The sequence below is a fragment of the Peromyscus californicus genome, unplaced genomic scaffold (assembly GCF_007827085.1).
Source record: "Peromyscus californicus insignis strain IS unplaced genomic scaffold, ASM782708v3 Scaffold_19__1_contigs__length_69161282, whole genome shotgun sequence".
NCBI lineage: Eukaryota > Metazoa > Chordata > Mammalia > Rodentia > Cricetidae > Peromyscus > Peromyscus californicus.
The window spans coordinates 23,485,813-23,513,312 of NW_026294491.1; the positions used below are offsets into that span (position 1 = coordinate 23,485,813).

Below are 27,500 nucleotides of genomic sequence, written 5' to 3' on the forward strand. Positions count from 1 at the left end.
TACCTATACATATAATGAAAACTAAAATAAAATCTTTAAAGAACCCACCGACTTTAGTCAAGCTTGTATCTCTACACCCTTATCCTCAGGTGAATCTCCTGTCAATAATAATCATTGTTAGGAGAGACTTCCAGGCATTTTCTATTCATATATAAAAAATTCATGTATGCATGTACTTTAAAACATGAAATTATACTTTCTAAATATATTTGCTGCATGTCAATAATAATCTAAGTATATTTTGATGTATTGATCTACACCTTAAAAAATATTGAGGATTACTTATCTAACCTCTTCAGTAATGCAGAGGGTCAACTTTGAGTCCAAATCCATTGGTCTTTAAACAGTGATTTGTGTAGCCCCAGGGACTTGATGAGCCCTCTTCAGATTAGGGCTGGTTACCTGGACCCATACGGTGTGGGGAAAGTGTAACTTTACAGCCAGCCTGACCTCAGAAGAAATGCAGTCGGCTCAGTCAGCAATCTCAAGTCGAAGATTCATGAGTTTAGAAAACACTGGTCTTTTGATTTGAGATTAATTTTCTATAGCGAAGTCTGTAGATTTGTTATCTCAGTCTGTCCACGCAGCAACCTTGGTGACAATGAATGTATTGTTGGTTCCCTTCTTACAGTGTCAGAGTCCCACCAGCTATTTGCAAGGCCTGGATGGCAAGCCAATCATCGCAGCTCCCGTGTTTACCAAGGTAATCAAATAAGACTTCTCTTTCTGTCGGGCCTTTAAACCCCAGGGAACCCAGACAAAGGACCTAAGAGCCTCTGATTTTATCTCAGGATTTGTCTTTTGGAAGTACAGTGGAGGGCTTAAGGGTTTCTGTGTTTGGGCAGTTTCTATGGTTTCATGTCTGGTCCCAGGTTTATTTTATTTTACTTTTTGAGATGGGATCTCACATATCCTAGGCTGGCCTTGAACTTTCTATGTAATTTAAGATAACCTTGAACTTCTGATCTTCTTTACCTCAACCACTTGAGTGCTGAGATTACAGGTGTGTACTGCTATACCCAATTTATTCATTGCTAGGAATTGAACTCAGAGCCTTGTATGTACTAGGCAAGCACTCTGTCAGTTAAACTACATCGCCAACCCCTCTCCAAGTTTCAGATTTCTTTTCTTCTTTGTGCCTTTCCTGGAACTCACTCTGTAGCCCAGGCTGGCCTCGAACCCACAGAGATCTGCCTGGTTCTGCTTCTGCTTTTTTTTTTTTTAACTAAAATAGTTGACGATTTTATTTTTATATTTCACAATACAAGTGAAAACTGTACCCCCCCCCTTTTTTTTTTTCAAGACAGGGTTTCTCTGTGTATAGCCCTGGCTGTCCTGGAATTCCCTCTGTAGCCCAGGCTGGCCTGGAACTCATGTAGAGCTGCCCGCCTCTGCCTCCTGGGTGCTGGGATCAAAAGTGTATGCTTTTGCCGCTGCCCAGCTGCAAACTGCACCTTTTACCCGACTTCTCCCCTCCAGAACTGTTCTCTCGTTAGGAAGGGGAACGTCTTCCTTGTCATGCAGCTAGAAAACACTCAGGCTCAGCACCGTGATCGCCTGGTGAAACAGAACAAGAAACACAAAACTGATAGAGTCCTCCGGCTCTTATCTGTCTGGCCCAGTCATGCCAGGCCGAGTGGGCACCATCACAGGGCGAGCAGGAGGTCTCCTCATTGGAGGCCCAGGCATCACGGGCATGTGGCCTCCCATGGGTGGCCTCAGACCAGGAGCAGGAAGGCCGCACATTGGCATCATGAGTGGGCCTCACATTTAGGGTGCAGGCATCATGCCAGGGCAAGGAGGACCCAGGAGACTGGGGAGAGGCTGGGTCGCGGCCCCAGCGGGGGAGAGGAGCATGGAACTGCTTTGTTGAAATGCAGCCTTCATTTTGTCAGTCGGGCTCTAGGCCTGCCCTTCCATCCATTTCCAGTAGAAGAAGTCTTTCGCATTCCCTACTACTGCAGTGTGGCTTTCTTACCAATGGAGAATCATGGGTAAGATACATACCCCAGTAGTCATAATAAAACTTAGGGATGTTGCTCCTCATGGGTAAGATACATATCACGGTAGTCACAAGAAAACTTAGGCATGTTGTTCCTCAGGCCGTTGGCTACCTGATTCTTCATTGCCCCAAGTCTCAGGTTCCTAAAGACAGTTCTTATCGTCAGGGAAATGTACTCACTGCTAACCACACTGACCTTTATGGCCATTCTAAAGGTCGTTAAACAGTCACTCCTGGAAATCAGCTGACAAGATTCTGACTACTTGTTCTTCTAGAGGTGTGCCCTGGCTTCCAGGAGGATCTGGTTGTGGGACTTGCCTCTGGTGCTCAAGGAAACAGAGCTAAGTGATCTTAGGAGATTTAACATGAAGCCTGGATTAAGACAAAGAGCTCGCTCTTCTGTTCCGAGGTATTAGCGACTACAGAGTCACCAAATTCTAAATCACCCAGCCTTTGGATTTTGAACTGGAAAATTCAGTTAGAGATTCTCATTTACAAAGGACAGAAACCAAGGGAGGGCCAGAGAGATTAAACCAAAATTCAGCCAACGTCGCAGGACTGGTTAATGGTGGAATTAGGAGTAGAAACAAGTTTTCCCACGTCTAGGACTATGATTCTTTCTATGTGCAACACACACTGTTGCCCAAGACAGTGAGCTCAAAGGTGAAAAAATAAGTCACACTCGATTTTTTTATATTATAATTTGTCTCCATGATATTCTTCTTCGTATGAATAACAAATGTAAGCCCCAAGAGATTTTTATTCCATAAAAAAATATAGCTTGAGCCATGGATATCAATTGTGGTTGATTTTGTTCTCCGAGGGTCATTGGTAATGTCTGGAAACACTTTTGGTTGTCACATGAGAGGGTTGTGCTAATGACATTTGGAGATGTGGTTGAGCACAGTACAGTGCTCAGGGTGCTAGCCTCCCTGCCACCCTCCCCACGCCCCAAAGAATCATTTAACCCCAAATCTCTAGACTGCCCAAGATAAGGATTTCAAGAAAAAATGGCAAATGTGGTCTTTTCTAGCAGTACTGATACTCTTGCTAGATCCACAACTGTCCTAGAAGGAGTTCCACCATCTTGGATGAAATCATCCAAGATGGCTTCCCAAAATCCACCACGGAGTCTAGAGTAATCCCTGTCTACCCATTTCCCCATCGATTAGGCACATTTCCTTATGTGAATAAGATGCCTCTTTATTTTTTAGATTCATTTAATAATCTGCCTCTGGTGTTTCAGCCTTACTGTCGTAAATGACTGAAAGTAGGAAAATCCCATGTTCTGATTTAGTAGATGCAAGACTATGAAGAGAAATTGTGGATGCACTCTGTGTGTGTGTGTGTGTGTGTGTGTGTGTGTGTGTGTGTGTGTGTGTGTGTGTTACAGTTAACAGACCTGTCTTTGTCATCTCTTATTGACACTGCTAAGCCATCTAGCCTTAAGAGACAGCATAAAAGTGACACAGAAGTAAAGCATTTGTCATGTCCATTCATCACAGGTTAGGGACAGTGCCAGCTCAAAAGGTAGCTGAACCACCAAATACCCTGGTGGTCCCCAGTAGTCTCCTTTCTGCCCATTCTCGGCACCCACCACCACTAGGTTCCAAATCTTAAGTATGCAAAGATTCTTATGACCCAGAGCACATGCCTTGTACATTCCTCACTGGTAAAGCTGTTTGTCTGTTAGGTTTTTTCCCAATCACCCTGAAAGCTATGTGTAATGTGCAGATAGAAGTTTAAAAGGTGAAGTCTGGCACGTTGATGCTTGCCTATAATCCTAACAATCAGGAGGCTGAGACAGAAAGAGACTGTTCAAGGCCAGCCTGGGCTACATTGAAAGACCCTCTCTCAAAAACTAAGTTTAAAAGCTCCCCCCCTCCTCTCTCAAGTCTGGTTTCAGAGTGTAGTTCAGTGGTTAGGTATTTATCTAGAAAGCACAAAGCCCTGGCTTTGGCCCTCAACACAAAAGGAGAAAGAGGAGGAGGAGAGAGAATCAGTCAGATAGGACCCTTTAATATTCTTTATATTTAATTCCCAAGGTCAATCAAAGCATCCATTTTTAACTGCTTTACTGAGGTGACTGTGAGTGCCTCTCTCTGATTAGATATTCTGGTTGGCAGATACATATGCTTTTGACAAATAAAAATGGGAAAATGAACTGATCATCCGATACGGTGAAATCTATAAAAATATTAGCCTGCTGGTGGGAACCCAGCACTTGGTACACAGCCACAAACTGTGAGAAGCCTTTCTCTGCCCTCTGAATGTGAGCTCTTGCCTCCATAAATGGGATTGTCCAGGGACATGGGGCACCAGGATAGGCCGGGGTTCAGATTCCAGAGAGATTTATCAGCCGCAGCGTGCTTGCGTTAGTCCCCGTCAGTGAGGGCAGGATTGAGGTCACAGTCACTGCCAGGGTCATTAGCGAATTTCTGAGTCACAGTTACCAAGGATGGTATTTCGCCACCGAGCAATGAGAGCAGGTGATTTGCATACGTCTGTCCAGGTTATTCTGTCTCTGTTTGTCTCTTCAGGGACTTCTGGCCACATGGCTCCTGTGACTCACTTTCTATACAGCCCAACAAAGCATCTCTTTGCCAACTACGGCAAGCCACCATTTTTCAAAAGCCCTGACTGGAGGGTTTTATGTAACTCTGTTTTCCCTTCTTGGGTGACCTTCCTTTTAGAGAAGGTTTGAGTGAAAAGGAGACTTGCCGGGGTGACAGGGTTAAGAGTGGACTGTGGGGTTCCATACGGGTTTACTCACAGAGGGTACCTGTGCCCTTCCTTTCCTTGTGGTGCTTTGAGTAGGTGCTTGAGAATGCTAGGCAAGTGCTCTGCCCCTGAGCTACATCCCTGGCCCCCTTTTTGTTGTTGTTGTTTCAGACAAAGCCTCATGTAGCCCAGGTTGACCTCGAACTCTGTAAGTAGCAGTGTTTGACTTTGAACTCTCGGGCCTCCTGCATGCCAGGGCCACAGGTATTCGTGACCACACTTGGTTTGTGCAGTCAATCAAACCCAGGGCTTTGTGCCTGCTAGGCAACCTCTCGACCAACTGAGTTACATCCTTAGCCCACCTTCTATGTTTGGTTTCTTTTAATTTTTTTTTTTAGATTTATTCATTTATTGGGGGTTGGGGTGTGTACAATACGTGCATGAGGTTAGAGGCACGTTACAGGCGTCGGTTCTGTCCCTCGACCATGTTATGCTCCAGGGATGGAACTGAGGTTGTCGGTGTTGAGGGCGAGCGCCCTTCCCCACTGAGCGGTCCCCTGCCCGCCCTCCTATGTTTTGAAACACTCTGTGTGTGGTGCGAGACCACCCTTCCTCCTCTTGACAACATCAAAAACACTCCACCCGGCTTACCAAGAGAACAGCACTCACACTTCTGGAGTGTGGAGGGGGGGAGGTGACCAAATTAGAATCTTGCTCCTGTCGCCTCCCACTCAATGGCAGCTGCCCTGGCGAGTTTTCAAGGCTGTGGCAGCCCGGGCTCTGGCTGTTTCAGCAGTAATTTGAAGAGTGTAAGGGGACAGGGGAAGTGAGAATTTGAAGAGCACTACATTATATAACAGCAGAGGCAGGAAACCCCGAAATAACTGGGCCAGTGGCCAGATCCAGATTTCTGAGGACTTCAGGGTCTCTCTTCCCAACCCACCAAATCCAGAGACTTACCTTTGCTGGGGTACCTGTGACAACCAAGTGACAACGGATCTTCTGTCTAGTTTGTTACTTTTTTTTTCAGTGTGTGTGTGTGTGTGTGTGTGTGTGTGTGTGTGTGTTGTACACGTCACAGCCCAAGTGTGGAGGTCATAGGACAACTTGTGAACTTGTGGGAATCAGTTTTTTCCTTCTATCATGAAAGTCCTGGGATTGAACTCAGATCCTCAAGCTTGGTAGCAAGACCCTTTACCTGCTGACCCATATCACCATCTCCCATTGGTCTATATCAGTAAACCTTTCTGGGCCAACTCCAGCCTAAGGCACTGTACACACACACATCATGCCCAAAGGTGCAGGAACATGTGGATTAAAAAAAAAAATAACAAAATGAACCTTGGAGCTATTCTTAAAATATTTATGTATTTTAGCCGGGCGGTGGTGGCGCACGCCTTTAATCCCAGCACTCGGGAGGCAGAGGCAGGCGGATCTCTGTGAGTTCGAGGCCAGCCTGGTCTCCAAAGCGAGTTTCAGGAAAGGTGCAAAGCTACACAGAGAAACCCTGTCTCGAAAAACCAAAAAAAAAAATATATATATATATATATTTATGTATTTTATTTTATGTGTATGAGTGTTTTGTCTGCAAATATATATATGTATCCCATGCATGCCTGGTGTCCAATGAGGCCTGAAGAGGGCATCAGATCCCCTAGAACTGGAGTTACGGACAGTTGTGAGCCATCATGTGGATGCTGGGAATCAAACTCAGGTCCTCTGTAAGAACAAGTTCTCCTAACAGATCATGTATTTTAACCAACAAGAGGCATGCTTTTTCTGAAGGTATCATTGCATTGTGTCTGCCAGCCAAGAACCTCTAAGCAGGAACCCACGTTTGTAACCCCTGACACAGGGCAGGGCAAAGCAGGCATGTGGTCGGATTTATTCTGTGGTAAATACTTCTATTTCTGGAAGCTTCAGGAAGAACAGAAACAATGGCCCCGTGCAGGCTGGCCATGGAGCCCCTCCAGATGGTCAGGTCTGTAGTGAATAAACTCCAAGATGATCTGTATGGTGGCAAATGTGGCAGATTTGTACTTTGGACACTGTTTTTACCTCAGGAGGCTGTGGACTTTTGACTGTGGTGACTTCAGTTCAGATCCATAATTTCCAGTAAAGATTAACTCAGCCTTCCTCAGTTGAGGACTGACTGATTTATCCTCTTCACCTTTAGTGAAGTGAGATGAACATGATCGGAGTCTGGGCTGTTAGGATATATTACTAGGCTAGGGGACCCCGTGGGTATCCTGCGAGTGCAGGGAAGCAATGCTGGGCAGATGGGCTGGCAGCGGGGCGGCGGGGCGGCGGGTGGACATGCACAATCCAGACGCTACATCCGCGTGGAAAGTTTATTATAATAGAGAGATAAAGAGACAGAGAGACCGAAAGAGGGAGACAGAAGGGAGAGAGGGAGGGAGGGAGGGAGAGAGAGAGAGAGGAAGGGAGGGGGGTCGAGTGGTAGACACCTCGTGGGAGCTGGAGGGAGAGAAGAGAGGGAGAGGAGAAATGAGTAGAGTTTTTCCTTTTATTTCAGGACACAGGACGATGCCAAGGGGCGGGATCCGAGTATTAGCATGGGTACCGTCTGTGTATTTGCCTGTGTTTCATTACTATAACAAACTACCCAAGGCTGGGTCCTTTACACAGGAGAGAGGTGTATTTATCTTACAGTTTGGGGGTTCCAGGGATATAACAACGGCATAGGCTTAGCTCTGGTGAAGATGTTGAGGAGGATGGTAAGACACTGGTGGGAAAGAGAGAGAGGGGAGAGAATCATGCATCCAGACAGGAGGCGGGATTTTAAAAAGAGAAAGGAGAGGGCCGGAGAGATGGCTCAGTGGTGAAGAGCACTGGCTGTTCTTCCAGAGGACCTATGTTCTATTCCCAGCACCCACATGGCAGTTTGTAATCATTCCTAACTCCATTTTCAGGAGATCCATTACCATCCTCTGGCCTCCCTGAACACCAGGCAGACATATATTTAGGCCAACACCATACATAACAACTTTTTTGAAAAAGAGATAAAGAGAAAAGGAGCCGGTAACGCAGGTCCCATTGCCTCTTAACACGGTTAAAATGGGGAACAAGCTTCCAACATGTGAACGTTTGGGAAGACACATTTTTTAAAATTTATCTATTTATTTTATATCCTGGCCTCAGGCCCCCCCCATCCTCTCCTCCCAGTCCCTTCCCCCATCCCCTTCCCTGCTCCCACCCCCCAATCCCCTCCTCTACCATCTCCATCCAGAAAAGGGCAAGGGGAGACACATTTTAATCCAAAATCAGTACCACACCATTAGAAGACACCTGAGATCTACGGCTGTGATAAATGAAGCGTCCTCTGCACTGTGTCCTAATGGCTTAACTAATCCGAATGTATGTGGAGCCACACGGGCCATCTCCTTACAGAAGATCACAGATTTTCCAGGCATAGTGGTTCATGCCTCTAACCCCAGCCCTCAGGAGATGGAGGCAGGAGGATCAAGAGTTCAAGGTCATCCTCAGCTACCCAACAAGCGTCAGGCCACTTTATCTGAAAAACAAAAGCAACAACAACAGCAAGCTGTCTTCAGCTGTGGGGGCTGAAGAAATGCCTCAGCAGTTAGGACCCAGATTCAGAGGACTGCATCAGGCAACTCCCAACAGCTCGTGACTACAGCTCCAGGGGCTCTGGGGCCTCAGAGGCCACTCCACCCCCCCCCCCCCCACACACACACACATACATGTAATTAAAAATATATTCTCAAAAAAACAGAAGAAAAAGATGCTCCGTAGGCAAAGGCTCTTGTCTCCAAGCCTGATGACCTATGTTTGACCCTGAGGTCCTACATGGTGAAGGAAAAGGGCCAACCCCTGCACGTGGTCTTCTGATAGCCACCTGTGGGCCATGCTACTCATGAGCCTCTAAACACACAGTACATAAAAATGCAATAAACTTTAAGAAGAAGAAAAAACAAAAACTCCACCATTTGCAGGATAGTGACGGACTTTCAACCACTTTTTATCGAAGTGGCTTGTAAGATAACCCTTGGTTATCTTCCTCCTGAGTGTTGACGCTTCTCTTTCCCACCCTCGACATTAGCAGGCCTACTCTACACTGTGGCATCGTGGGCGTCCTGGCTGAACAGCCTCTCTAGAGGGGCCTTCTGCGAGAGTGCTTCGAAGACCCCCCGCTGAGAACTAGTTGAGCAAATGAACTGAGCCACACACCATGTTAGAACGTGTAGATTGACTTCATTCTCCATATATCCATTTTATGAAACTGCCAAATATCATTTCCACAATCCGTCTGCCACCACCATTTTTTTTTGTTCGTTTGTTTTTTTGTTTTTCAAGACAACAGGATTTCTTTGTGTAACAGTCCTGGCTGTCCTGGAACTCACAGAGATCTGCCTGCCTCTGTCTCCTGAGTGCTGGGGACTAAAGGTGTGGCGCTGCCATGCCTGTGGTTTTTGTTTGTTTTGTTTTTGTCTTTTTCCCACCACTATTTTTATTGGGGGGGCGGGCGGACTGTTGACTTGATGTTCTAACTTGTTTACCTCAGAAAACTCCATTACATATTAATTCCAGAGAGATGTTGAACTGCCACTCTGGTTTTCAATAGGCACCAAAGTGGACATTTTAGCACAGAATTTTCTCCAGAGGTCAGGGAGAGGACTTTGCATTCAGCACGTGGATGTTGCGTGCCTTCTATCTTGTCCTTATAAGGTGTACTGGGGAAATGAGGAATAATTAGATTTTTCAATCCAGTAGCACTTTTACTAATTCATAAACCACTCGGTGTTATTCAGGTCACGAATGATTTCAGCAAATTTGGCACCACATAAAGAACAAAATACTGAAGTTGAACTACAGCGCCCCCTGGCAGTCACTGCTGGGCTCAGTCAGGCCAGAGTTCTACCTTTGAACTTTGGGACCTTGTTATCTACAAAACTGTGCAGTTGACCAAAATCACCCCACTTTGTAATATTTTTAAGTAGGTTAATCAGTTTTTTGTGTTAGGCATTACTCATAACTCTTTGCTGGGATGTGTGCGTCTATGCAGCCCACATCATTAGAAAAGGGTTACAAATGGGTCAGGGCAAGGCACAAAATATTATAAGCTTTGTTTAGACAAGAACTGAAAAAAAAATTAAAGGAGTGAACGACAAAAGAAAAAGAAAGAAAACTAACAAATGAAAATAGAAATTACTAAAAAAAAAAATCATCTCCTTTACTCAATATGTTTGACCTATACTTAATAAATTTGATTAGCACTTAAATGGAGGTAAATGCAGGAAATAATGAAGAAAGAGTCCCGGAAGGGTTGGATGGTGCTGTCTTTCAAACTAGACTCGGAGTACGCTCACTGAGTTGAAGCTGTCTGTCGGAGATGTGGAAAGAATCCAGGGGTGGAGACGGTGTCCCTAAAATCCAGCAGTAGGATACAGTCCCCAAGCACGTAGGTGATAACGTACTCCTCTTGTCCCAGATGCTACAGAACCTGTCAGCCTCTGAGGGGCAGCTGGTTGTCTTCGAGTGCAGAGTAAAAGGAGCCCCGTCCCCGAAAGTCGAGTGGTACCGAGAAGGGACCTTAATAGAGGATTCTCCGGACTTCAGGATCTTACAGAAGAGTGAGTGGATGCTTTTCTGATGGTCTTACATTTTTAAACAAGTGTTTCATATGGGTTTGTTTCTCTGTTTTTAAACAACAAATTAAATAGATAGTAGAAAGCTAACATAAAGGGGCTGGAGACATGCCTCAGCAGTTAAGAGCACTGGCTGCTCCTCCAGAGGACCCGGGTTCAATTCCATGAGGAGACTTACAACTGTAACTCCAGTTCCAGGGCATCTTACGCCTTCTTCTGGCCTCTGTGGGTACTGCAAACACAATGTACACAAACATACCTACAGGCAAAACACCCACACACACAAAAGATCTTTTTAAATTCTTTAAACATAAAAATCACTTTAATAATTAATCTCCTGCTGGGCGGTGGTGGCGCACGCCTTTAATCCCAGCACTCAGGAGGCAGAAGCAGGCGGATCTCTGTGAGTTCGAGGCCAGCCTGGGCTACCAAGTGAGTTCCAGGAAAGGCACAAAGCTACACAGGGAAACCCTGTCTCGAAAAACCAAAAAAAAAAAAAAAAAAAAGAATTAATCTCCTAAGAATAAATTGTATTAATATATTGGTATATATTCTCCAAGGTTTCTCCATACATATTTTTAATTAAAAATGAGTCAAATACATATATTTTTTGTAATTGATTTTGCTTTTTGAGACAGGGTCTCACTGTGTAGCTCTGGCTGACCTGGAATTATGTAGACCAGGCTGGGCTTGAACTTAGAGATTCTCCTGCCTCTGCCTCCCAAGTGTTGAGACTAAAAGCATGTTCCACCATGCCCGATTATAATTGATTTTTTTTTTACACAAAAGTTCATAGACATCGTTCCATATTAATAAAGTTTTCTTACTTTTATTATTTTAAATCTTAGTTACACTTATTCATTGTATGTGCATCTGTGTGTGTGGTTATACATACTACAGCACACCTGTGAGGTCAGAGGACAATTTGCAGGAGTAGTTCTCCACTTTCACCGTGTGTGTCCTGTGGATTGAACTCAGGTGACCAGCCTTGGTGACAAGTGCTTTTACCCACTGAGCCATTTTGTCAGCCATAATTATAATTTTTTTCTTTCTTGCAGTAGTAAGGATTGAACCCGGGACCTTCTCCATGCCAGGCAGGAGCCCTACCACTAAGCTATATACAACTTTTGTTACCTTTAAAACTAGTATAAGTCGTGGGCCAGTGAGATGGTCAGCAGGTAAAGTCTCCTGCCTTTAAGCCTTAAGACCTGAGTTTGATCCTGGGATCCACAGGATGGAAGGAAAGAGCAGATTCCTGCACATTGTCCTCTGACCTCCACCTGAGTGTTGTGGCTTATACATGATAGATAGATAGATAGATAGATAGATAGATAGATACATACATACATACATACATACATACATACATACATACATACATACATATATAACTAGATAGATACATAGAAGCATAGATAGATACATAGATAGGTAGGTAGATAGGTATAGATACATAGATAGATACATAGATGCTAGTCCTTCTGAATCCCAGCTCCCTTTGGCATTCTTCCTTGTCTGGGGGCCTGAAGTTTCTCTTCTCTGTGTGAATCCAGGTAAGCTGCAAAATGAAGCAGCATTTAGCAGCTCTCCAGCTGCCCCTCTGTGATCTTATTGAGGTCACTGGTCCTTGGGTCACTACTTAGCCTTGACAGATTGTCCTTATCACATCAGCCCCAAGGAAACAAGACCCTGAGACTCTACAGGGAGCTTTGGATGGAAATACAGCTTTTCAGTAAAGTAGATGCTCACAACCTCTTGTTTTTTTTTTTCTCCCTTTAGAACCTCGATCCATGGCAGAGCCAGGTAAAGATCGTCCCAACTTATTGATATGTGCTGAGTGGTTTGAGATACACATATGTTGTAATTGTTCTAAAATTGTTAAAATGGTCAAGGTTGGATAAAGCACAGGGACAAATAGCCAAACGAATGGAAACACATGAACTATGAACCAATGGCTGAGGGGTCCCCAACTGGATCAGGCCCTCTGAATGGGTGAGACAGTTGATTTGCTTGATCTGTTTGGGAGGCATCCAGGCAGTGGGACCGGGTCCTGTGCTCATTGCATGAGTTGGCTGTTTGAAACCTAGGGCCTATGCAGGGTCACTTGGCTCGGCCTGGGAGGAGGGGACTGGACCTGCCTGGACTGAGTCTACCAGGTTGATCTCAGTCCGCGGGGGAGGCTTTGCCCTGGAGGAGATGGGAATGGGGGGGTGCTGGGGGGAAGGTGAGGGGGACGGGAGGGGGGAGAACAAGGGAATCCATGGCTGATATGTAGAACTGAATTGTATTGCAAAATAAAAAAAAAGAAAAAAAATAGTCAAGGAAAGGTGAAAATTAAAAATTCTAGAAAGATCCAAATGAACTCAAGCTGTTATTGTTGAAGTGGGGGGAGGAGGGAGCATGTTCAAATTTGCATATCAATATCTGATACGAATATAGTTAATTCTTTTACATTTTCCTGGGGATATTTTCCCTTTGACCATTACTCCCACTCATTTCATGCCCTCCTCAAAACTGGGCTTGGAATTTCTTTGACGCCAATTCCAATCCCACAGCCTTTGTGTCTCAAACTTAATGGACAAGAGGCTGGGAATATCAATAATTAAGAACACTTGTCTGGCTTACTCAAAGCCATGGGTTTGATCTCCAGAACCAATCAAAATAAAGTAAATAAAGAAATTTATAGAGATTAAATAAAATGTGTGTGCTGTTTCTTGACTTGGTTTTGGAGAATACCAAAATAGAAGCGAGAGCCATAAAGCATTTGCGAGTCATGTACACACCAGAGCCCTCAGGCTGTATTCGTAACTCTGGGTGAGGAGATTGTTTGAAATTTTATTGCGGTTCTCTTCGGACAGCACAGATATTCCAGAAGCAAGCACAGAACATCCATATTGTACACCTACACTAGACCATAGGGCATATAATAAAAAAGACAAGGGTTCTGTCTTGTAAGGACTAACCAGTACTGTTTGCCATGGCCTCCTGGGAATTTCTTCTATAACAGTGGTTCTCGTCCTTCCTAATGCTGTGACCCTTTAATACAGTTCCTCATGGTGTGGTGACCCCCCCCAACCATAAAAGTATTTTCCTTGCTACTTCCTAACTGTAATTCTGCTACTGTTATGAATCATAATGTAAATATTTGTGTTTTCTGATGGTCTTAGGTGACCCCTGGAAAAGGGTCATTTGACCCCCACAAATTGCAACCTGTAGGTTAGAACCACTGTTCTAGAAGGTTCTAGTTGACCTAACTCAGTCATCACAAAGTACTGAGATGCCAAACTTCCCCTAATACTACTGCTTTAGTAATTTCGTTCTAATGACCCTGCTCTTCTCTGGTTTTCAAAGAGTATCTAACTGTATTAATTTTAGGTTCTAGTCATGTCTGAGAATTACCTGTATTGTCACTCTCAAGACTTCATGTCATGTATCAGGCTAATCCATGGGAATGGCTATCGTGTTACAAAGGGAGACTCACTTTGATCTCCTCTCGCCTGGAGTTTCTGTTTCTCTATCAGCTAATTGCTACTGCTTCAACAAAGCATTCATACACTTTTTTGTATGTCCAATTTTTTGTGCTGCTGGGGATCAAACCCAGGACCTCATGCGTGTTAGGCATGAGCTTTCCCGCTGAGACATACACCGCCCCAAGCCCTTCTGCCCAATTTTAAACTGGGGCCTTTGTTTAAAATTATCTCACTGTGAAATTTCCCCATGAAAATAATGAGGGACTAGGGTTTGGAAAACTATTTCATTAGTTTTTCTGTTTCACACACACCTTCCTTTGACCCCGCTAATTTGTGTTTGTGACTTTTGACAAGTTCATTGTTAGTCTAATTGTCATCTGGATGGACAGTAGAAACAGAATGTGCATTATGTGTAACCACTGGTCTTGGCTCCCCCTAGTAGGCAACTGCTGAAGAGAATAAGAAATCGGGAGTTTGAGGCACGCCTGTGCTGCACCTTTGGAGAATGTAGCTCAGTGGTTAGGGGGTTCCCCTGGTGTTATATGCAACACATTATCACAAAACCTTCATGAGCTGTTGGTTTTACATCTTTGGACATTTTCAGTCTCCTAACGGGTCAATCTGATCAAATAGTTATCGGGTGCAGCTGTTTTCAAAGAATTAATTAAGTCAGCTCCTTACGTCAACGTTTATAGAATCGTCATTTGGTGTCATTTAGTCTCAGCGTTCTGTCCCTGTGGTTAAGTCATTCACATGTCTGTCTTACCGGCATACAGAGGAGATCTGCACTTTAGTCATTGCTGAGGTGTTTTCGGAAGATTCCGGATGCTTCACCTGCACCGCCAGCAACAAATACGGCACAGTGTCCAGCATCGCCCAGCTGGACGTGAGAGGTGAGTGCTCCCCAGCCGTCAGACTGTGAGTGTGAACTTCAGAGTGTCCAGCATCACCCAGCTGGACATGAGAGGTGAGTGCTCCCCAGCCGTCAGACTGAGTGTGAGTGAACTTCAGAGTGTCCAGCATCGCCCAGCTGGACATGAGAGGTGAGTGCTCCCCAGCAGTCAGACTGAGTGTGAGTGAACTTCAGAGTGTCCAGCATCGCCCAGCTGGACATGAGAGGTGAGTGCTCCCCAGCCGTCAGACTGTGAGTGTGAACTTCAGAGTGTCCAGCATCGCCCAGCTGGACGTGAGAGGTGAGTGCTCCCCAGCCGTCAGACTGAGTGTGAACTTCAGAGTCTTTTTGTTTGTTTTGAGACAGGGTTTCTTTGTGAAGCCTTGGCTGTCCTGGAACTTGCTCTGTAGTCTGTAGTCCAGGCTGGCCCCTCTGCCCCTCCAGTGCTGAGACTAACAGTGTGCACCACCACGGCCCGGCCCAGGGTCATCTTTTCTTCCAGATTCACGTATGAACCATAAAGATTTAAATTACTCACTATGGCAAGTATGCAGTCAAGGCCTGATGTGGGAAGGCAATACGTGTAAGACTGGTTGGAAAAAAAAAAAGATTTAAGGCCGGGCGGTGGTGGCGCACGCCTTTAATCCCAGCACTCGGGAGGCAGAGCCAGGCGGATCTCTGTGAGTTCGAGGCCAGCCTGGGCTACCAAGCGAGTTCCAGGAAAGGCGCAAAGCTACACAGAGAAACCCTGTCTCAAAAAACCAAAAAAAAAAAAAAAACAAAAAAAAGATTTAAACTGGGGCCTGGAGAAATGACTCAGCGGTTAAGAGCATTGGCCTAGTCTTCAGAGGACCCGGGTTCAATATCCAACACTCACAAGATGGCCTCACAACCATCTGTAAGTCCAGTTCCAGGCTATCCACCACCCTCTTCTGGCCTCTAAGGGCACTGCATACATGTGGTGCATACACATACATACAAGCAAAGCATTCACACATAAAGTATCTTTGAAAATTTTTAATTATTAAGAAAATTGTTCCGGGGGGGAGGGGCTGGTGAGATGGCTTGGCAGCTAAAGGTACCTCCCACCAAGCCTGACTAACTCAGTTCAGTCCCTGAGACCCACACAGCGGAAGAAGAACACTGATTCCAGCAAGTTGTCCTCTGACCTCCACCCTCCTGCCTTGGCATGCCTGTGTGACTGTGCACACACATGCATAAAAATAAAATAATAACAGTAAAGAGAAAAATGTTCTTGTGGCTGGAGATTATAGTTCAGCTGGTAAAGCGCTTGCCTAGCGTGCATGATGCCCTGGGTTCCTTCTCCAGCCCCGCCTAAACCAGGCCTAATGGTGCACACCTGTAATCCCAGCACTGGAGACATGAAGACAGGAGGACCAGGAGTCCAAGGTCATTGGCAACAGAGTGAGTTCAAGGCCAGCCTAGGATACGTGAGACTCCATCTCCAAAAAAAAGTTTATGGACAATGTCTAGTTTTCCAGTTCTTATTCCACTTACAGTCACAGACAGCCTCCTCAGGGGCCTGATGTCATTCATTCCACACTTCCTGAGAAAGCGGCTCCCTGGCCTTATATAAACTTCTCAAGTTCTTAAGAGTACTTCAAGGAGCTGGAAGATAATTCAGCAGGAGAAGTGCTTGCTTCATAAACTTGAGTACCTGAGTTCAGTGCCCTGAATCGACATACAAAAGTCAGGCATGGTAGCCTATGCTTGTAATCCCTGGGCTGGGGCAAAAGGGCGGATCTCTGCAACTCAATGACCACAAATACCTGGAGTTGTCCTTTGGCTTCCACATGAATACACACACACACACACACACACACACACACACACACACACACACACACCACGTAAAACACACAGAATGTAGCCAGGTGTGGTAGCATATGCCTTTAATCCTAGCACACAGGAGGCAGAGGAAGAGGCAGACAAATCTCTCTGAGTTTGAGGTCAGCCTGGTCTACAGAGTGAGTTCCAGGACAACCAGGACTACACAGAAAAACCCTGTCTTGAAGCAAAACAAAACACAGAACTCTTAGATTCCAGAGGTAGGGGATTCAGGGAATCAAGCCCACATCCTCGAATAAACTAAGCATGTATTCCACACCGCTACGTGCACAGTTGTGTACTCCAACGTTCAATTCAGTTTCCCCCACATCCTCTCCACCCTTAAATGCTCCAGACTTGGCCTGTTTTTTGGCAAGCATCTTCCTGTATGCTCCTTTCCATGGATTGATGTTTCCCTACTTGTATGCACACCCCAGCTCAAGGTGACAGTTCCAGCTCAGTCCTGTTGGTGGTCTCCAGCTCAAGATCTCTAATTGTCCTTTCAGGAAACGAAGACATCAGCGATAATGGGGCTCTTCTCCCAGCCAACTCAACCACTAGCCTGGCTGTGACTGAGCAACAGCCCTCCCCACCCAACCCAGAGCCTCGTTCTGAGGAACCACCCCCTAAACCCAAACTGGAAGGGGTCCTGGTGAACCATAATGAGCCCCGTTCCAGCTCCAGGATTGGGCTGCGGGTGCACTTCAACCTGCCTGAAGATGACGTGGAAAATGAGGCTTCCTCCGGGAGTGGAGTAGCCAACACCAGCCCGGCCAGACCTGATTCCTTCCCTGAGAGGTTCAACGGGCAGGAAGCCAGAATCCCAGAGCCGTCCTCGCCTGTCAAAGAACCCCCTCCTGTCCTGGCCAAACCCAAACTGTAAGTAAAAATAGAATGGATAACTAGGAGTGCTTGTGAGCCTCCTGTGAGCCTGACCTTAAAAATTATGGAGGTTGGGGCTGGCAGGATGGCTCAGTTGAATAAAGGCGCTTGCCTCACGAGCCTGAAAACCCAGGTTCAATCCCTGGGACCTGTGTGGTAGAAGAAAAGCAACACTCATGAGCATCCTCTGGCCTTCACATACACACGTGCGCACATGTACACACATGAACACACATGTGCACACACATGTACACATACACACAAAATTAAATTTAAGAATGTTAACAGTAGAGTTGAGCTGGGGATGTAGCTTGGTTGTTAGAGTGTTTGCCAAGGATGCAGGAGGTCCAGGGTCTGAGCCCCAACACTACAGTAGATGAAGTAGGGCACACCTGTGAACACTTGGTGGGTGGAGCCAAGAGGATCTAAAATTCAAGGTCAACTTCACAGGGAGTCTGAGGCCAGCCTGGGCTACATGAGACCACACAGGTCCCTTGGCCTCAGACCAAGCCAGACAAAAAATAGAGCTGAAAAAACACAATTCCAAGTGAGAAAACATACTTGGAGTACAATGCAGAATGTACATCTTCACATCGCCATGAATGAATGCGCCCCCATGGCCGTCACTAACAAGCAACATGGCACCTAAATTCAGGAAACTCCTGTCTAATGTTAGAGTTCTCCAGCTAAAGCATGCCTGGACTCCTCCCAGAACAGCATGCTCTTTGTTGTACCTAATCATCTCGACAGTCTCTTCTTCTGTCCTCGTGTGTCTCCGCATCAACTGGAGCTTGTACAGTCATTAGAGATGCTCTTCAGTAGATGTCATAGTTCTTTGCTAACGCCGAGTGAGTATAACCCAGCACCATCTGTATAAGTATGATGGGATGCAAGAAGTCTTGGTCTTCTGTCTCAGCCCAGGAGCCCGACTCTCTGCAGAGCCCCTGTCAGAGCCATGGTGCATGTTCAGTGCTCCTGCGGCCAAGCAAGTACAGGGCATGACCTTAGCATGTTGATCTATTGCAGCTAGTGATAACGTGCATTACAGATAGTGATAGAAACTGTATTTATAATTCTATAAACCTTTAGTGTCAGCGAGCAAACCGTCAGCAGCGGGTCCTGCACTTTGTCCTTCTATGGTGATGGGGAGATGCTCACCAGGTGCCATTCGCGTTATTTACTTCGGTCCTCACCCTGCCGTACGCCCTACTGACCTCAGTAGATTTCCTTAGTCATGGAGGGAGATTCCATGGCCCCTTTCTTGTGTCCTTGACTCTCAAGCCAGAACCACGTGGCCAAAGCTGCCAAGTTCTGCTGCTTGCTGGGGCTGGAACATGGCCCCCTTGTTCGATTACGTCTTCATCAGCTTTCTGTTTTCTCAGTGCTCTTAACTGCTGAGAAACTGCCATCTCTTCAGCCCATCTTCCTTGTTTTTTAAACTTTAAAAAAAAATTACAGGGGGCGGGGGACAAAAAAAAATTACATTAGACAGGCATGGTGGTGTACACCTTTAATCCAAGCACTCAGGAGGCAGAGGCAAGTAGATCTCTATAAGTTTGAGGCCAGCCTTGTCTACAAAATGAGATCCAGGACAGCTAGTGTTGCTACACAGAGGAACCCTGTCTGGAAACAAACAAACAAAAAAGCAAAAACAACAAAAAAAATTACATTTTTTTATTTGTGGGGAGGGAGGGGCCTATGCCCTGGCACCCATATGGAGATCTCACTTGAAACTCTGGTTTCCCACCCTGTCTTGTTTTTTAGTTGGGTATGCTTCTCAGAGAAGGGACTTTGGAGATGGGTCAACCAAACAACTCCCTTAGGACCCGCCTTCTCTCTCTAGGGGGTTTTCTCCTCCAGAGACTGTGTCAGGGTGGGTCATTTAAGATTACGTGGAGCCTATTGTTACTGAAAACCTAAAGTAACAGAGGTGAAACACCTAAGAATTTATTTTTTCTCACATAAAGGGAAGCCTGTGGGGCTGATCTGATGTTAGGATCTAGTCTCCTTCGTCTGCTCTGCCATCACCAGCATGTGCTTCCTTGCTGGGACCTCTCATGGTCAAGATGTCTCATGGTCTAGCCATTGCGTGGTCATTTCAAGAGCAGAAGGAGCACATGGGCAGGAGTCACAGTCTTGGTGTTAGAAGCCTCTTTTAGGTGCCTTCTTAGAGGTCTCACCCAAATTTCTTCTGATTTTATCTCTTTGGCTAGGATTGAGTCACCTGGGTGCTAGCTGCAAAGGAGACTGGGAAGTGTAGTCTTTAGTTACACACATTGCAACAATGAAAAAAACCAAACCAAACCCAAATAAAAAGCATGTTCTTAGCCAGGGACAGTAGCAGACACCTGTGATCTTACCACATGAGAGGTAGAGGGTGGAAGCATGGGGTTGGGGATTTAGCTCAGTGGTAGAGTGCCTGCCTAGCAAGCACAAGGCCCTGGGTTCGGTCCTCAGTTTGGGAGAGGGAGAGGGAGAGGGAGAGGCAGGAGGATCAGGAGGTTGGGTTGTCCTCAGCTATATAGCAAGTTCAGGGCCAGGCTGGGCTCTATGAGACCCTGTCTCAAAGAAATTCAACCTAATGACAAAAAAAAAAAAAAATTAGCTTCCTTACTAAGCAAAGTCTCTTATGACAGTGATGTCCGTCATAAGAGACTTCCAGTTAAGAAAAGTATTTTTGCAATGAATGACACCCTCTAAAAATCTAATCCTCCTCACGATATATTCATTTAGTATTCCTTGCCTTTTTAAGTTTCCTCTTTTTTTTTTTTTTTTTTTTTTTTTGGTTTTTTCAAGACAGGGTTTCTCTGTGTAGCTTTGCGCCTTTCCTGGAACTCACTCGGTAGCCCAGGCTGGCCTCGAACTCAGAGATCCGCCTGGCTCTGCCTCCCGAGTGCTGGGATTAAAGGCGTTCGCCACCACCGCCCGGCTTAAGTTTCCTCTTAATTGTATTTATGTTTGTATTAGTATAGGTATTAATATACATGCATATGCACACACATACACACCCTCTGTGAACTCACAAGCCTACAATCTTTCCTTACTAGCTTAAGAAAAGATTTTACTTAATGTGTATAGGAATTTTGCCTGCATGTATGTATATGTGTGTGTGTGTGTGTGTGTGTGTGTGTGTGTGTGCTATGTATGTGCAGTGCCCACAGAAGCAGGAAGGGGGTGTGGGATACCCTGGAACTGGAGTTACAGACGGTTGTGAGCTACCATGTGGGTGCTGGGAATTAAACCTCCAGAAGAACAGGCAGTGCTCTTAACTGCTGAGCCAACTCTCCAGGCCCCTAGTGTTCTTTTTTTTTTTTAATTGACACACAGTAATTGTACAGTTACTGGGTATTGTGTGGCATTTTGATACAGTATATGCACTGTATAATTGTGTGGCATTTTGATACAGTATATGCACTGTATAATTGTCAATCCATATAAATCCCAAGGTCAGGGCCTCAGTTATCATTTCTCTATTGGGATTTCTCATACTAGTTTTAACCTGCTTGGTTTTCACTGCATTTCACTGCTAGACATTAAAATACAGGCTCATTTGACCGATGCAGGTGTTTCTGTTTCTCTCTTATTCCATCAGTTAGCTGATGCAGGTGTTTCTGTTCCTTTCTTATTCCATCAGTTAGCCATTCATGTGGAACACAGAGATAACGTTCATCTTTAAATTACTACGGAAAGGGGGCCTGGCATTTTTCAACACTGTCTACCCAGAGCCAAGATGATTCTCCTTTTGAAATTTGCAGCTTGAATATCAAGTGGTCTGAAGCAGTGTTTCTGTGTATGAATGTTTTTTTTAAGATTTATTTATTTATTTAATGTACACTGGTGTTTTGCCTGTATATATTCTGTGTGAGGGTGTCAGAGCCCCTGGAACTGGAGTTACAGACAGTTGTGAGCCGCCATGTGGGTGCTGGGAATTGAACCTGGGTCTTCTGGAAGAGCAGTCAATGCTCTTAACCGCTGAGCCATCTCTCCAGCCCCAGTGCTTCTGAATTTAAAAAAAAAATCTGTCGATGCCTTCCGGCTTGATTGAGGCAGTCTCCACAGATGATTTTAATATACAGCAGTTTGGAAGCCACTGACCCAGACTTAGAGACATAACCTGAGTTGCCGTTCTTCCTGCCCTTCATCCCTCCATGTCCAGGAAAAAAATGAAAAAATAAAAAAATAAACATTTAAAAAGGAGCAAACTGGCAGACAAAAGTCAGGAAAAACTAGAAAACCTATGCTTTGGGGACAAATGTGTCTTTTTGTTGCTATTATTTTGAGAGAGAGTCTCATGTAGCCAAGGCTGGCTTTATATTTACGATGGAGCCCAGGATGACCTTCTTCTGAGTCTTCTGCCTCTACTTCTTCCTTCCTGCTGGGATTGCAGGTGTGCACAACGACACCCAGTTTTTTGTTTTTTGTTTTTTGGTTTTTCGAGACAAGGTTTCTGTGTGTAGCTTTGCACCTTTCCTGGAACTCACTTGGTAGCCCAAGCTGGCCTCGAACTCACAGAGATCCGCCTGGCTCTGCCTCCCGAGTGCTGGGATTAAAGGCGTGCGCCACCACCGCCCGGCGTGACACCCAGTTTTTATGGGGTGCTGGGAATTGAGCCTAGGACTTCCTGAGTGCTAGACAAGCATTTCCTATCTCCAGACTCCATATGAGAGTCACCCAGCATTGCTCTCAGGTCCCGCCCTGACCCGTGGAGTCAGAAACTCTGGGTAACTTGAAAGTCTGTGTTTTAACCAGGTTCTGAGGCTGGCTAAAATTGAAGAACAGCTGACCTATATGTAACTATCATAGTGTATAGACTCCTTCCTGGTCCAGTTGGCTCCCTGAGCATTGGTGCCTCAGTCAGCCAGGGTGCTTTACAGTCCCCAGCTGGGAGGACTGGTCAAGCAGTGTCCATCTGCTCAGAATTAGTTGTCCTGATCAGCTGGGGAAACATTTAACAACTGATTGAGTGAGAGAACCCTAATAGTTAGAGTTGTCAACTTCTCCCACATGAATTTAGGCCACCAAGAGAAAGCCACTGAGTGGGTTGTTGGGACTGGGTCCATCGCAGATGGCCTTCAGGGCCAGGGAAGAGTTATCACTGACACACAGTATCCAAAACTGTTGCTAAAGCCACCTTTAAACTTGATACCCAGGCTTATAATTTGACTAATACTTTAATCTCAAAAATTCAAAATCCACAGGCTATGATGCCAGTACACTTGTAATTTCGGCACTCAGGGGACTGAGGCAGGGGGATTGAGAGCTCCAGGTTAGCTGGGGGCGCATAGGAGACCCTGTCTCAAAATATTAAAGTTAGGGCTGGAGAGATGGCTCAGAGGTTAAGAGCACTGACTGCTCTTCCAGAGGTCCTGAGTTCAATTCCCAGCAACCACATGCTGAATCACAGCCATCTGTAAGGAGATCTGGTGCCCTCTTCTGGCCTGCAGTCATACATGCTGTATACATAATAAATAAATAAATCTAAAAAAAATTATTTAAAAAAAAAAAAAATTAAAGTTAGTATTTTGCATTTTCGCATCACGAGAAAGCCAGCACCAGTAAAAATTGTTTATTCTTTGCTGAGGAAAACGCAGCAAAGATATTTCTGCTTCTTAATTATAATACAATTATTTATTATTTCTATATGTGTATTTGTGTATGTAAGTGTGAGCATGCATGTGCCATGGCATGCCTGTGGAGATCAGGGGACAGCTTTGGTAGTCTGGTCTCTCCTTCAGACACATGGATCCCAGGTATAAAACGCAGGTCATCAGGTCTGGCAACGTGTGCCTTTACCTACGGAACCATCTCTCTTGTTTCTTAATTGTTTAATCTTTCAATAATGAAGAAATGAAAAAAAAATCTGAGCATAGAGGCACCTGTCTTTAACCCCAGTGCCCTGGGAGGCAGAGAAGTAGATCTCTACGTGTTCGAGGCTAGCTTGGTCTACATAAATGAGTTCCAGGCCAGCCAGGAACTATATAAGGGAGAGGCTGTCCTCAAAAGAACAAAATGAACAAAATAGAAATGAAAATGTTTAATGTTTGTTTGTTTTCGAGACAGGGTTTCTCTGCATAGTCCTGGCTGTCCTGGAACTCGCTCTGTAGACCAGGTTGGCCCCGAACTCAAAGAGATCGACTTGCCTCTGCCTCCCGAGTGCTGTGATTAAGGGTGTGTGGTACCACAGCCCGGCTAGAGGCTTATTCTTAATTATGAATGCCTGGCTTATTTCTAGCCAGCTTTTCTTAACTTTAAATTAACCCATTTATCTTTTGCCTCTGGGCTTTTCCCTTTCTCTGTTTTTGTATACCTTTCTTTCTTACTCCATTGCTGGTTGTGTAGCTGGGTGGCTGGCCCTGACGTCCTCCTCCTTCTCTCGCTCCTAGATCTCTCCTCTCCCAGATTTCTCCTTCTATTAATTCTTTCTGCCTGCTAGCCCGCCCATCCTTTCTCCTGCTTAGATATTGGCTATCCAGTTCTTTATTAGACCATCGGGTGTTCTAGACAGGCACAGTAACACCGCTTCACAGGGTTAAACAAATGCAACATAAACAAAAGTAACACACCTTAAAATAATATTCCCCAACAGCTTTTTTTTTTTTTTTAAACAATGTCACGTGGCCTGGACTGGCAGGAAACTTGACACATAGCTGAGGCTGGCCTTCAACTCCTGATCCTCCTTCATCAAACACTCAAGTGCTAGGATTAAGGCATGCCCCACCACACACAGCATCACAGTAGGGCACTTTGGAGAGTGAAAATTAACCTCCGTAATAATTACAATGCTGAAAAAGGTTTAGAGAAAAACTGCTTTGACTGAATAGGAACATAGGACCATCCTATGCACAAAGCCTTGCCTGCCAGATCTTGGTGAGTTCAAGGCCAGGCTGGTCTACAGAGTGAGTTCCAGCACATCCAGGGCTATACAGAGAAACCCTGTCTCCAAAAAAATAAATAAAATAAAATAAAATAAATAAATAAACAAACAAACAAAAATACCAAAAACCCAAAGTCTTGTCTGGAGAGGATGGGAAGCATTCAGACACACTTGGATCCTTCCTTAAGACTGGCTTTGAAGGAGGGCTGAGAGTATAGCCCAGTGGTAGAGCATTTACTTAGCATGCGCCAAGGCCTAGATTCCACCCCCATCACAGGTGGAGCGGGAGATATTCTTTTGGAGAATTCAGTGCTTACAATAACTCACACCTGTGTGCTGTAGCATGCATTCTAATCGGTCTTAATAATAAAGACCTGGAGTCAGATATCAGGGTGAAAGCTGAAAGATCAGAGAAGTAAAGGAGCAGCCACTAGAGAGACTTCTTACCTCTGCCGAATCCTCAGACCGAACGGGCCGAGCTCCTTTCTTCACCCCACCTTATCACTTCCTCTCTCCGCCCAGCCATATCATTTCCTGTTTCCTCCTCCCAAGCGCTGGGATTAAAGGCATGTGCCTCTCAAGTACTGGGATCAAAGGCATGATATCCCAAGTGCTGGGATTAAAGGTGTGAGCCACCACTGCCTGGCCTCTAGCGGCTTAGCTCCGCACTCTGAACTCCAGGCAAGCTTTATTTGTTAGAGCACAAACAAAACATCACCACAGTGTGCAGCTAGATGCCTTCCTGCCTTCTGGCCAAGCTGGGAGCCAAGGCCATTGTAACTTTAAACAGTAGCCACACGAGTAACACTGTCTCAATTTCTTTTCTTTTTCAATTCATAAACACTCGCTGTTGCACGGCTGTAGTATGGCGGCACAAAGACCAGAATATTTGAGATTCCCTTAGCAAGAGGGAAAGACAAACCAGCAGCTCCTTACTAGGTGATGTCTTGCCACTTTGGCCCTCTCTGTCTCTCTTTGTTATTGTCTCTCTCTTACTCCCTCTGTGCCCCCCCCCACCCAATCTAAAATAGCCAGCTGTAGCCCAGGCTGGCCACAAGCTCACTGTGTAGCTGAGGATGGCCCTGAACCTTTCACCCCTATGCCTCTACCTCTTGAGTGCTGGGACTATAGGTGTGTGGGTACCATGATGCCTGGTTTATTCAGTGCTGGGAATTGAACCCAGAGTTCTGCACATGCTAGGTTAAGTGCTCTCCCAACTGAACTCCGTCCCCAGGACAGACCGCAGGCTTTCTGAAGGGCGAGGCTGGTGGTAACGTGTCTCTCCTCTCTCCCTGCTCTTTTTCCACACAGCGACTCCTCTCAGTTACAGCAGCTTCACAACCAAGTGTTGCTGGAACAGCAGCAGCTGCAAACTGCATCTCCTTCATCACCCAAGGAGTCTCCTCTCAACTTCAGTGTCTTGAACTCGGCTCCCCCGGCAGTGACCATTTCCAGCAAGCAGGTCAAGGGTCCTGCACCACAGACGTTCAACTTGGCCCGGCCGAAGCATTTCCTCCCCACTTCAAGCACTCCCACGGCCTCTGCGTCCCCATCCAGCTCCCCAGTGTTCACCTTGAGTAACACTCCTCAAACAATTCAGAGGACAGTCAGCAAAGAAAGCCTGTTACTGTCTCACCCCTCCACGCCAGGCAGATCTCCAGGAGGGCTCTCCATCCAAAACGAGCCAGCTCCTCCAGGGCCAACAGAGCCAGCAGCGCCACCGCCGCCGCTCCCATATCCCATCCCCAGTGGACACCAGTTTCAGCCTCACTGTGTGTCCCCAACTCCTGTCTCTCCTACCGGCCGGATTCAGAACCCAGTGGCTTTCCTCAGCTCGGTTCTGCCTTCTCTCCCATCCATTCCACCCACCAATGCCATGGGGCTGCCTAAAAGTGCACCGTCCGGGTAAGTGTCTTGAAGGTTTGGAGATGCCAGTTAACAGGGCCACATGCACAGAATAGCTTGGTTTGAGTCAGGACTCTTAGTGAATGGATTCTGAAAAAAAAAATCTTTTTTTTTTTAAGGTTTATTACATATACAGTGTTCTGCCTACATGCCAGAAGAGGGCGCCAGATCTCATTACAGATGGTTGGGAGCCACCATGTGGTTGCTGGGAATTGAACTCAGGTCCTCTGCAACAACAGCCAGTGCTCTTAATCGCTGAGCCATTTCTCCAGCCCTCTGAAAAAGTCTTATCAAATAGACACAGAACGGGTATTGAATGCCTCAGGACAAGGGGCATTCTTTCCTTTCTTTTCTTTCTTTCTTTCTTTTTTTCTTTTTTGTCAAATTTTGTTTTTTGAGATAGGGTTTCTCTGCGTAGCCCTGGCTATCCTGGAACTCACTCTGTAGACCAGGCTAGCCTGGAACGCAGAGATCCACCTGCCTCTGGAGTGCTGGGATTAAAGGTGTGTGCCCCCATGCCTGGCAATTAAAAGTTTGCAGTTGATTTGGTAGAGCACTTGCCCAGCTTGAATGAAGCCCTAGGTTCCGTGTCCAGTATCTTATAAACTGGGTGTGCTTTGCACACCTGTAATTCTAACACTGAGAGGCAAAGGTGGGAGGATCAGAAGTTCAAGGTCATCCTTGACTACATAGCTAGTTCAAGGCTAGCCTGGGCTACATGAATTCTTGTCTCAAAATAATAAAATTACGCAATAAAATAAAATGCCTCTACATACAGTATTTAATCCCCTGAGCGCTGAGGTCAGGTTGTCCTTTTACCCTCTCTGACCTGTGGATCCTTAGACACTGGCTAGTCACTTCATAAGGGTGGGGATTTATTTTACAGACCACCCCAGGGTCTGATGAAGAAAACCACAAAGGCTCCTCAAGCAGTGAGTGACGATTACATCCGAGAGACTAAGAACTCGGTGATTCTAGACTTGGGGAAGAAAGTGAATTTCGGTGATGTCAGATCACACCAACAGGTAAGAATGTTGGACTCAAACGTTGCTTTAAGGATATCACTCTGTTTGATACAGTCTTTGAGTGCTGAGGTCGTCTGCTCTCAGGAGGTTGATCACAGCTTCCGTGGTAGAGCACACACTGAGTCAGCTGGGGAGCTTGTTGATGGAGAAGGTAGGTAGCTCTGAACCACCCCAATCCCGTAAGTCAGTTTACTTGTTTATAGGTGTTTACCTGTGATAGACTATTGGGTGGTCCTCTGCTACCCATGGGG

The 27,500-nt window shown here is 45.7% G+C and overlaps 1 protein-coding gene and 1 pseudogene across 3 annotated transcripts in view; one reads left to right on the forward strand and one right to left on the reverse strand.

The window, feature by feature from the left end:
- Positions 1-27,500, forward strand: part of Mypn (myopalladin) — a 107,753-nt gene that overhangs the window by 61,318 nt on the left and 18,935 nt on the right. For 2 of the 3 annotated variants that reach the window (XM_052744832.1, XM_052744833.1), the window contains exons 6-12: positions 632-703; positions 10,197-10,338; positions 12,133-12,156; positions 14,600-14,716; positions 17,070-17,442; positions 25,631-26,224; positions 27,111-27,249. In XM_052744832.1, the coding sequence (XP_052600792.1) occupies positions 632-703; positions 10,197-10,338; positions 12,133-12,156; positions 14,600-14,716; positions 17,070-17,442; positions 25,631-26,224; positions 27,111-27,249 (1,461 nt within the window). Of the gene's footprint in view, positions 1-631; positions 704-10,196; positions 10,339-12,132; positions 12,157-14,599; positions 14,717-14,992; positions 15,017-17,069; positions 17,443-25,630; positions 26,225-27,110; positions 27,250-27,500 lie in introns of those variants that run through there. The other variant, XM_052744834.1, reaches the window with a different exon arrangement.
- On the reverse strand, positions 1,606-2,047 carry LOC128114167 (U1 small nuclear ribonucleoprotein C-like; annotated as a pseudogene).